The sequence below is a fragment of the Mesoplodon densirostris genome, chromosome 1 (assembly GCF_025265405.1).
Source record: "Mesoplodon densirostris isolate mMesDen1 chromosome 1, mMesDen1 primary haplotype, whole genome shotgun sequence".
Classification (NCBI taxonomy): domain Eukaryota; kingdom Metazoa; phylum Chordata; class Mammalia; order Artiodactyla; family Ziphiidae; genus Mesoplodon; species Mesoplodon densirostris.
Genome location: NC_082661.1, coordinates 173,393,565 through 173,405,766, shown reverse-complemented (window position 1 = coordinate 173,405,766; position 12,202 = coordinate 173,393,565). Strand labels below are relative to the sequence as shown.

Below are 12,202 nucleotides of genomic sequence, written 5' to 3'. Positions count from 1 at the left end.
CTGGGGCTCAGAAGAAGTGTTCGGAGATCCTTTCATCTCTTCTACAATAACAAGCAATCTATTGAGTATCCCATGAAGCATGGGTGAAAAGCCATCATTTTTGCCCTTGGGGAGCTCCTATAAAAAAGTGGTCTTAAGACCTTGAGAAATGTTCAGTGAGCAGTCTTCCCACCCTAGTGAAACCTCTGAACTGTATCATCCTCACTGTAAATCCTCAAAGAAATCCTCACGGAGTGGCATTGACACATATACACTACCAAATGTAAAATAGATAGCTAGGGGCTTCCCTGGTGGTGCAGTGGTTGAGAGTCTGCCTGCCGATGCAGGGGACACGGGTTCATGTCCCGGTCCGGGAAGATCCCACGTGCTGCGGAGCGGCTGGGCCCGTGAGCCATGGCCGCTGAGCCTGCGCGTCCAGAGCCTGTGCTCCGCAACGGGAGAGGCCACAGCAGTGAGAGGCCTGCGTACCGGGGGGAAAAAAAAGATAGCTAGGGGGAAGCAGCCGCATAGCACAGGGAGATCAGCTCGGTGCTTTGTGACCACCTAGAGTGGTGGGATAGGGAGGGTGGGAGGGAGAGGCAAGAGGGAGGGGATATGGGGATATATGTATATGTATAGCTGATTCACTTTGTTATACAGCAGAAACTAACACACCACTGTAAAGCAACTCCAATAAAGATGTTAAAAAAAAAAAAAAAGAAATCCTCATGGGTGGTCGCCATGAGATATCTAGTAAGACAGTAAAATTGAATTTGGTTTTGTATAGTGTTTCATGTGTGAGAGAAAACTCAGGAGAAGTTTCTACTGAACCATGAATTAATGAAATAATTTAATTAATTAACTGGAAACCAACATTTCCCTACTGGCTAGTCAATCTCATGACTGTTATATTAGGAAAGTCTACAGGAAGAAAGTGTGAGAGCCATTTTATATTTGCTTTACTGACCACTTGAGCGGGTTCTCGGCTGACATGGAGAGTCACACCTGGACTCCACTTTCCTCTAGTCCAGTAGATCCAATTTTTGTTTACTCCCTTCTCTGATGGAGTCCACTCATTTATTTGAATTCTACAAATTCTCATTTAAAATGCCATTCCCTAGAATGTCATACCTATATTTCTGTTTCAAAAATAACGTGTTTGAAATCCCTGGAAACCCATGAATACCTTTTTCTCCTGAAGGGAGGTGGTCATTTGTTGTTCTAGGCGTGAAAATAATCACTAGCCCATGGGCCAGAGACCAGTGATAGGGACAACATGATGATCAAAACAGAAGCTGGAGTTATGATTTTATTTTTATTTGAGTAGTTTCTACCTCTCCTTTCTTTTTTTCCTAATTTTTTATTGGAGTATAGTTGATTTACAATGCTGTGTTAGTTTTATTTGTACAACAAAGTGAATCAGTTATACACCTACATATATCTATTCTTTTTCAGATTCTTTTCCCATATGGGTTATTACAGAACATTGAGTAGAGTTCCCTGTACTATTCAGTAGGTCCTTGTTAGTTATATATTTTATATAGAGTGGTGTGTATGTGGTAATCCCAAGCCCCTAATTTATCTACCTTTCTTTTCTGATTAACCTGGGCATATACTCAGAGAGGGACAACAACAGCTGTGGGTAGGAGGCAGCCAGGATTTGCTTGGGTAGAGTACATACGCTTTTTGTATGTTTTATTGATCCAGGTTTTATTTAATTCTTATGTTTTTCACTTTTTTCACTATCAAATGAGGATTAGTAACTCCATGCCCTTGAGTGGCATATTTCATTTTGGACTTGCCTGATAAAAATCTTTTTCTAAGAAACGTGGGAAGCTATATCTGTTTATATTTGCGTGCTTCTTTACATTTATGCAGGTGATATGCAAATTTCCCCAACTCCTGAGCCTAGAAGATTAATTAGAGCAATTGATAGTAAAGAAAATTAGTCCCTGAAATTGAGATCGGAGGCATCCAAAAAGCGGGGGGGTGGGGGGAGTCGGGGGGGTCTGGGAGCCCCATTCTCAGAAAGCCTTCAGCACAGATTGAGCAATCATGACATATTGATCATTGCAGAACCTATAACTGGTGACCGAAAGCACAGTGTGACTTTAATGGCCCTCTCTGAATCGTTGCCATCGTTTATTTATTTTTTTAAAGCAGCTGTTTTTCCTAAATTCATGCTGCCCTCTAGTGGCCATGCTCCCAACCTCACTTGAAAGGTGGCAAAGATGAATGTGGAGATAATGGTGGGAATGGCAGAGGTGGTGAAAGGCAGAAATTGTTTTCTTTTTTCTCTCCTGTCTGAAAAATTTCTGAGTTCCTTGGTCAAAAACTAAGAAATAAAAATGAAGCTGTACCACTTGACCACTGTCCGTTCTGACTGACAGCCTGGTTTGTGGGACATCCATCTTTGAGCAGCACTGAGGGAACTTCATGAATCTGAACTCATTTGCGTCCCATCTTGGTGTGCACTTTGGAATCCAGCCCATCTCAGATCCATTAAACCCCACTTAGAATAGGGAGGTGGGAGAGGGGAACACACTCATGCCACATGGCTTTGAAGATTCGTTTCCCCCGTTGGAAAAGTAGGTAGGAGTCAGCGTAAGTCAGGTTGTGGATTTTGACATTCTCCTGTCCTAAGGGCAATGTCCTATAATTAAGAGGGATTTGAACTAGAAAGGTAGCATTGCTGGGACTTCCCTCATGGTCCAGTGGTTAGGACTCCATGCTTCCACTGCAGGCGGCACCGTTCGATCCCTGGCTGGGGAACTAAGATCCCACAAGCAAGTAAGAAAGATAGCATTGTAGTTGTTTAGTGTCTGGTCAGGTACTGTGACTTTGGGGAAGCCACTTAGAACCTCTTCTTCTCCTTAACGAAAATAAAGATCTTTAAATTCTGTCCCAGGGAGAGTTCTTCAATACATTTAAAGAAATGCTTTCAAAGATAATTTTCCTATTCTGTGTTCAAGCTTACTAGGAAGTACAGCAAAATAATAAAGTGTCATAGGAGTGTAAAAGTAAATCATTGTTTAAGAAGTCAGAGTGAAAACTGTTTCTGGCTTCATTCTTAACTGGCACAAAAAAATGTAACCTGAGAATAAAACCCAAAATCTGGATTGCTAAGAAGATTTAGTTGTGGTGGGTTGTTGGTTGTTTTTCCTGTTTTCGTTTTGGTTTGGTTTGGTTTTGTGGATGAGGGATGTTGTTGGAACATGGGAATATTTACTGTGGTGTTTTACCGCTGATATTTACATGTTCCTTCTTGATTGAAATATAGCATGTGTTGAGGTAAGAGCCAATCATATTACTGATGTTCAAAACCAGGAGTAAGGGAGCCCACCCTCAGATCTGGAATTCCCATCCGTCTGGCCTACCCAAACGACCCCCAGTACAACATAATTTAAAAAGCATTGACGGGCTTCCCTGTTGGCGCAGTGGTTGAGAGTCCGCCTGCCGATGCGGGGGACGCGGGTTCGTGCCCCAGTCCGGGAAGATCCCACATGCCGCGGAGCGGCTGGGCCCGTGAGCCATGGCCACTGGGCCTGCGTGTCCAGAGCCTGTGCTCCGCAGCGGGAGAGGCCACAACAGTGAGAGGCCCGGGTACCGCAAAAAAAAAAAAAAAAAAAAAAAGCATTGACATCTGAGGAAAAGCATGTTGACTCTGTTTCCTTTCCAGGATTCACATCATGGAAACATCCGCTGCCAGATAACTTTTAAATCTGTCAGCTTAATATTTCCTCGATGTGGAGAGGACATTGAATGGCCTGGTCAGGTCTGGGTAGAGCCACAGCATCTGCAACTGGAGCACAGAGACCAGGGACTCACACTGGGACAGCAGATCTGGTGACTAGGGATCTGCTCAAACGTGCAGTTATCTCTTGGACTTGCACCCGATTTCACATTTCCCACTAACAGGTTATGTGAGGGAGAAACTGGCCCTGCATTTTTTTTTTTTTTAATCCTCTCCTCCCTCCTTCCCCTCTTCTAAAATGGCAAGCCTCATTTCACCTGCCCTGGGAGTCCGGAGTGCATTTTCCACAGGCTCTGGCTTGTCACATGACAACGTGTCTGCCGCTCACGTGACCGTTCCTGCGGCCTCCCTGGGCAGGGAGGTTGGCTTCTCGGCCTTGCATTCCTCTCACCTTCAGGAGAGATTTTGCCAGTATACTTTCCCCACTGACTGGTTTCCTTCCCCTGCTTTTTCCTTCCTTACTAACACGTGAGACTTGACAAGGCCCAGCGTTTGTCTAAGGAGGCCATATAATTTGTTCTCTCTCAGTGGAAAGTTTAACCTTAAGTTGAGCCTCACTGGAGGGGGCCGAACATTGGGGCCCCATGTCCTTTTCCCAAAGGGATACGGTGCCTACATTTGTGTCAGCTTTCTTCCAGGATATCCAAACCTTTGCTTAGGTAGCTCCTACTCTGTTTTTTGAATGGTGCTTGGTAAAAAACATCGTATCATAACCCCACAATTTATTTCCTCTCCTGCATCCAGAATATTTACATTTGTCCTGCATACTCTTTGTGCTAAAAATAAATAGAAACCACCATTTACTTGAATCTATAATAAACTGACAACAACTAAACCTGCACATCATACAATTTATTATGGATGAAAAAGTGACCGAAGATTTATCTCTTGTCAGTGTATTGAAAACTGCACAAATTGATGGGAAGGAATTAGCCTTTGTAGAAATAATGAAAACAAAATAAAATTGAAGTGAACTGAAACGACACACAATAAAATGTGTTGTCTAAATTTCAGCAGAGGACTCAAGTCTTCCTGTCACAATTTAGATCTGCAAAATTTTACTCAAGGAAATGTAACCTTGTGTAAATAAATGACTTGAAGAGATTTAGAAGGTAGAACCGGTAAAATTTGATATTTGCCAAACGCTGATGGAGGATTTTCACCCTAATGTAAAAAATCACATGGAAAAGAATTGATCCCATTGGAAATAAATTCAATAAAAGAGAAATGAAATGTTCAAAATAGAATATGGTTCAACTTTGAATTTAAAAATTAAGGAATTTGGGCTTCCCTGGTGGCGCAGTGGTTGGGAGTCCGCCTGCCGGTGCGGGGGGCACGGCTTCGTGCCCCGGTCTGGGGGGATCCCGCGTGCTGTGGAGCGGCTGGGCCCGTGAGCCGTGGCCGCTGAGCCTGCGCGCCGGAGCCTGTGCTCCGTGCCGGGAGAGGCCACGGCAGTGGGAGGCCCGCGTACCGCAAAAAAATAAAAAAATTTAAAAATTTAAAAAATAAAAATTAAGGAATTAAATTTGTGAAATGTAGTAGTAACTATTGCTACAGAAAGTAGTAACTAATTTCTAATTAATTCTGAATAAATAATGCTTTCTGAAAGAAAAAGTACCAGGCTGGTTTATGTGTTATATTCATAAGCCTGAAGCCAAAGCATCCCGGGGGTCAAAATGGAAGAATTCAAATGTCCACCATTGCAAAATATCAGGGTCAGCAGAGCAGGGTGAGAATACCCCACCTGGGGTTGTTTTGTGTAATAAAGGAAAAGAGCTCAAAAGAGTGAGCTCATTTGAGAGGCTAGGCAACCTCCCTTGAGCAGTGTTGTTTGACGTGGTCACTGCAGTACTTAGCAAGGACGGTGTGCCCACCAGTCCACGAAGAAGACAGCAGGTGCCCTTATAGACGTTTTGGGGTTTAGCAAGCATTGCATGACCGTGGCACCGCATTCCAAGCTACGCTGCAGATTATAAGCTGAGATGCTTGCCTGAAATCATGCTCAGCTGGTTTGGGAGGAAGTCCCACTTTCTTTGTCTTCTCTACCCTTCCATGGGTCAGGCGGAGAGCCTTTCCCTGTTTCATTTCCAACCTAAGGCTTCCCAGATGTGTCTGCAGATGAAAGGAAAATATGCCCCTCCCCACCCCCGTGGAGGGTGGACTTTGTCCTTCCCCCAAAACTGCTCCTAAGCAGCCTCTTCCCTTAAGACCATTTTAAAACCTCTCTTCATTTTGCCTCAGTGTTTAAGTAGCTTACGCTGAAGGAGGATGTTGTCCTAGGAGCCTGTAACTCTGCAGGCTCTGCTAAATCCCGTGCGATGTCCACAGCAGAGCTGATAGGCCATCACACAGGCTGACCTCAGGGTATTGCTCCAGCCACTTCTCAAGCTCATAAAACATGGGTGTTTATTCCTTCCCAGTTCCCAGTTTACTCAGGACCCACACATAACAAAGTCTGAGGAATGTGCTTTCTGGGGAACGTCCTTTCTCCTGTATGATGTTTACAGCTCTTAAGCCTGGATGATAGCATTCAGTCCACTGCTCTCTTTCCCACCAGACATAGTGATTGCTTTGTTTTTGTGGGAGGAAAGTGTTGAGCATAAAAACAACACCAGTGCTGAGGAACTGAGGCTGTTGCCTTCTGTTACTTTGACCTCTTCTTTAGTAAGGCAAGCATTTAAGCGGTGTATAGTTTCTAAAAATTTCAAATGCCTGTCGCCTTAACAGAGGTTAAAATATGAGTATTTAACAATTGAAATTCCTTACTTTGTGGATTCTGTTTAAATTGTGGTATTTAATGGTATTAATTAATGTATCTATTCACATATTTATTGAACACCTCCTTGGTACTAAGCACTGTTTCAACCACCTGGTATTAGAAATTGGGGAGGAGGGATTATTGTAGAGGTGACATGTTAATGGTATGTATGGTGTCACATGGAACCTTCCACAATAGACAGGAAGGCTCTCTGAATACTCTTTCTGTCTCTGGGCCCACCCACTTCTTCACAGCACTGTCTCACTCTTCAGAGGCCAGTTCCTTGCTTTCCTCATACAGATTGGAGAACAGGAGTTCCATGAGGAGCCCCCTGCCCCTTGCCTGTTTTGTAGCACTAGTTGGAAGGTGCTAGTGATGACAAACAGATTAGCCATTGCACAGTTACACTTACAAACCTTTGTGATAATAGCATTGAAAACAACAATTACCGAAACTAACATTAATAGTGATAATAAAATCGATATTTTACTTTTTCTGTTTTACAAATATGAATTTATTGGTCCAACCCATACTCCATCACTAGATGAGTTTTCGCATTTGTATGAGTAAAGATGATTATTCTTTCACAGCTAAAATATGAATGGTAGACCACTTACTCTGATATTTAGTCTTTAGTTCTGTTGAATATGGAGTTAGAAGACTAGAGCTTATGTCAAAGCTAGGGAGATATAGGCTAATTAGTGGTAAGCCCTTCCCAGCTCTGGGTATGAAATACAGGTTGCAGGAAAGTTAGTGGAAATTCTTTCCTTGGGGATTTTGAGGTCCAGCAGAGTTCTCCTTCTATATCTAATGGGAAATTGGACTGGATGGGTTTCAAGAGCTGCCTTGGTCCAAATCAAATTTTGATTAACTGACCACTGGGTCTGCCTCCTACATCAGGCAATATGGTACCTGGCATCCTTATCTTCATAAGGGAAACATTCAGAAATGCTAAATCATCTCTTTCAGAACTAAGGTGGAAATCTGGGATACCTGGCCCCTTGCCCTCATTTTACAAATGGGGAAACCAGCCCAGTGAGGGAAAGGTATGTGCACATGGTCACTTAACTGTTAGGGGTAGAGCTGGATTTAAATACAGGTCTTTCTCCACCTCCCCTTACTAAATAGATGGTAGTGCGAGGCCATCCAGAAGGTCAGGGAGTCCTGAGGTGTTTGCTGGACTCTGCGTGGCTGTGCAAAGACGTCCTTCCCAGGACACTCAGGGTTTTTCTTAATACCATCCCTGCCACCATCACAGTGGTGCATCCAAGAAAAGAGGCTGATTCCCACCCCTGCAGGCAGCCCCAAGGTCATAACTTAACCTGCATAAGTAGAACAGTCATTCCAGTGAGGGGAAACATCTAAAAGAAAAAGGACCTCTTTAAAACAGATTCTTCCCAGTACATTTTTCTCCATAACTATAGTTTTAAGAACTTACGGCAATGGCAGAGCCGGCTACTTAAAAAAAATTAGGGGCCTCATTTGGCAGGAGAGGATTCCCGAGGGGACAGGGCACTGTCGTTTTTCCAGGGCCCCCCAAAAGAAACCCCCCACAGACAGCTACATGTCAGCCTGATGCATGGCAAGCCTGCTTCGTTTATTATGGGCAATGCCAGATATTTTAATTAAAAACACTACATACGCCATTAAATGTGTTGTTCCCCTTCTAGTCCCAAGACGTGTAGAGTTCAGGGAGACACAAACAAGGGAATGCATTGCAGATGTACACAGAAACCACCGCCTACCGAGTCACCACCCGCGGGTTCCCGAATTCCAGCCTCGGAGCACCTCCCCGTCAAAATGTTCTTTGCAAGCAAACTGTTTCCTCTGTAAATTTTCTCAGTTTATGGCAGTTGCCGTGTTGGAAGGAGGAAGGCCAGGGGGAGAGCAGAAGAGAGAAACCCACAGTCACCACGTGCCTTCATTTATGAGCAGCTCCTATGAGTTTACAAATAACCTTCATGATAAGTGAAGTCTTATGGCCACACATGGGACTGGGCGGGGTTTTTTTCCTCCCTTGTTAATGTTATTTACTTACTTATTTATTAAATACAAAAGTCCCATTTGGGGGGGTAAGCCCTTCTGAGCTGTGAACTCAGGTAGGCGTCTCAATGGAGGCAACCACTTGGTTAATTGAAGCAGTCGTAGGCGGTTCAAGTTCAAAAATCTCATCCGATTTTAACTGTCACTAGCCGCCCTGCCCCCCCCCCCCCCCCGTCTCCCCAGGGGAGCAGCGGCAGCAGCTGGATTTCATTGTCGGCTGCCAGGCTGTCCCCGTGCCTCCTGGAGGAGCCCGCAGACTGAGTGCCTTCCCTTTTCCGGATTTTATTCAAGGTGACAGCTCCTCACACGTTGGCGCTCTGATCACCTCAAGTAGCCGGGATATCGGCGGGGGATGAGTGTGGTCCTCCTGCAGAGCCCAAATTTAGATTGACTGAGGTCATCCTCGGGCCTCGTGACCCCAGCGCTCTGACAGAACAGGGCTGCCAGGAACTTGGCCACGGCAGCGAGTTTTGTAATGATGTCTGGGGAGAAACGTTCTGCTGGAGAAGGCGAAGAAGACCCCAAGTGCTAGGGAGTGATGTCAGCTTTCGTTAGCGGGGCAGACAGCGTTAGAATATCCTTGGCATAATATGGCTTTGGTATCTCTGTCAGCATCTCTGTTTTCTGTCACCACACACAATCCTGGGCCTGTCTCGAGCCCTGACACTGTCTTTTCAGATCAGTTTATTGCCAGCCCAGAGATGCGTTCTGCCCCCCACCACACAGCCCCTTTGTTTGAAGTCGGCCCTCTTGTCATTAATGCACTTGATGTCTATTTAAATCTGAGGGTGAGCACGGTATCTGTTTTCCCGTCAAGAGATCATTGACAATGTTAATACCTCATGTCCTTGCCTCGTTTTCCAAGCTCTGACACTTTGCCACAGTCTCCTAAATTCATCAAACAGCCCTCTCTCACCAGGGTGTCTATAAACATTCTTGCTTCCAGGCCCAGAGGAACAGGGCAGGCCTTAAAAAGGACTTTTATCAATGCTGATCAGAAAGCAGGGCTGGGGAGTGTGGCTCAGAGCATGTCACCTTCCTCCACATTATGGCCCATGTTCAGGAATATCCAGCCTGTTTCTAGCAGGGCACTTGCTGTCCAGGTTGTATCTAGACTAGGCAAGGTCTGCAGTTGAGGTTTACCATGGAGAGAGCACAGAGAAAATAATTCAATCCAGAATGTGCTGGAGAGTTTCCTGGAGCAAATGCACCCGCTGGTGTGTTGTGTGTGTGTGTGTGTATGTGTGCGTGTATGTGTGTGTGTCTGCCTTTCCTTCTCTTCTATGTTCTTTATAATATCTGACAGCCCTATCCATTCCTTTTTATAAAAATTCTTGCTGTCCTGGTGCTCTAGAAAGAAATTAACATCCCTCGGCCTCATCCTTCCAGATTCTTGAGGGTTTATTGGAATCAGTTATGTTTAAGGAAGCCCCTTGCAGATTTTCAGTGACTTCTGAGACACTCCCACCCAGGCCTGCAGGGGATGCTGTTCCTGGAATGCAGCCTCAACGGCCATGCCCACAGACCCTTCCTAGCATTGGTGACAATATTAGCACAACTCCAGGTGCTACGTAATTCAGCACAATAAAGGGAACAGCTCAGTGACAACAACCAAAAGAATAATTTAGGCCCCAAGAAGGGTCTCAGGGAGGTTTCATCCAAGCTCAATGTTTCCAGGCTCCAGACCGATACTGAAAAGCAGAACTTGGGGATTGGGGGCCAAGGAAAAAGCATAGCCAAAGGGGAAGAGTGGTCCACAGTGAACTTGCTCAGGGGACCATGGCAGGAAATGGAGGTGATGAAAACCAGCTCAAGGCCCAGTCTGAGGCCATGGAATGATGTCATCCCCTCCCTATTGCCAGCTTGCAGAGATTCTGAGACCCCAGCAATTCTCCACTTTGTCCCAAGCCAACTGAACCAAGGAGCATCTGCCTTGTCATGAAAAGTTTCTGAGAGTCATTTTTTAATCCATGTTTAAGAATACGGTCTACAGTTCTGTAGTGGAGAAACATCTCCTGTACAATGACCCAAGTATTTACCACGTAGGACTTCTGATTTGAAGAACCTGAATAATTTCAAGTGCTAATTTATCCCAGATGAATAGTAGATGGTAGTAGCTGGTTTCACACTATCATCAAAATAATGGGGGGAAAAACATATATATAGAAAGCTATTTTTACAGACAGATTTGTAGCTCATGAGTTTATGTTTTATGGAAACTTCTTTGGGTTGTTTCTTTTTTTTTTTTCGTTATGCACACTTCAGAGACTCACATAGTATTAGTAATAAGACAATTCCATGAAGCTGAATTTTAAGTTTGTTTTTCTAAAATTAAAAGGAAAAAAACCCAAGGTGGCAAAAAGCAAATTGTAGTTACAAATATTTTCTTGGAAAAACTGATGTTTACTTAATAACGCTGTCAAAATAACTGTGGCAGGCTATTTCTTATAGATATTTAGAATAAATATTGAGTTGATTGAAAGGTTTGACCTTATTCTAGGGGCGTTGTTTATAGTTAAGTCCTCTTATGATCTCCATGAATGACAGGAAAGCTGTATATGGAGCCATAAAACTATTTAAAATAAAACTGAAGATGAAAATCAAGTGCATTCTAACCTGAGAATACAGTTCAGGATTCCCCTGTAAGAAGAAGGATTCCCCTGTAAGAAGAAGCCATTTAATGTCAGAGGCTCCATTACTTTCCATGTGGCGTTTTGTGAATACCACCATTCTTCCTTAATCATCCATTATGTACTTGATGTCTGCTGGGATTTGGAAGGTTCTCTCTGGAAATTAACAAAATTGATTCATGATAAAGAATTTGAAAAGAGCCACATTCTGGGAAGATTGTTTTATATCTTTTGTTTGGGCTGGGCCCATCTTTAAACTCTTAATTTTCCATTTTTAGAAATTCTACCAAGAGAACTTGGAGAGAGAAGAGGGTTTTGTTTTATTTTGAGAAGTAATTGGCCAAACTAGAAAATTCTCTAAAATGTGGAAAAGAAATCATGCAGGAAAATGTTATTCCTAGGAGCCTGTGCTCTGGTGACATTTTATTTGAATGTCAACCCTGAGGACAAGAAAATAGGGTCCTTCCCTTCTGGGGCTTAATCCATTTGCTGCCACCCATGGGATCTGTGATTGTGTTGTATTTCTGCCTTGCAGCACCTGTGTTTTCTTGCTATACTACTTGTGCCACCTGTAATGATGTGTATCTTTTTATTTGCAGGTGTCCTGGGGAAGTGTCACTATGTTTACTATGGGAAAAACTCAGAGGGCAACAGGTTTATCCGCGATGACCAGCTCTGAAGGCAAGTTCTATATGCCTTAGCCAGTGACATAAGAGTAAAAGAAAAAAGGGAAAGCAAAAATAAAGAAAAAGCTAAACGAAAAGACAATGGCCCACATCGCTTTTCTGTGGGAAAGCTATGATTTCAGCTTTTGGTACCTTCTGCTGACTTTGCCAGGCCTGTCAAGATCATCCTTCTGCCTTAGACTGAGTGGTCACATAGAGATTGACATGATTGCCCTTAAGCAGGTCTCATCCACCACAGTGACAGACAGCGGTGGCGAAGCACCAGGGCTGACAGGATGAACACCATGATAGATTGCCTGGCCCCTCCACTGCTCACAGGGGAGCAGAGGTCACACCTGGGGCCTCCCTAAGC

The 12,202-nt window shown here is 44.0% G+C and overlaps 1 protein-coding gene across 1 annotated transcript in view; it reads left to right on the top strand.

Moving 5' to 3' along the window:
- LRMDA (leucine rich melanocyte differentiation associated) overlaps positions 1-11,843 on the top strand; it is a 529,620-nt gene extending 517,777 nt beyond the window's left edge. The window contains exon 6 of the mRNA XM_060097357.1: positions 11,764-11,843. Within this exon, the coding sequence (XP_059953340.1) occupies positions 11,764-11,843 (80 nt within the window). The remainder of the gene's footprint in view (positions 1-11,763) is intronic.
- The last annotated feature ends 359 nt before the right edge of the window (positions 11,844-12,202 follow it).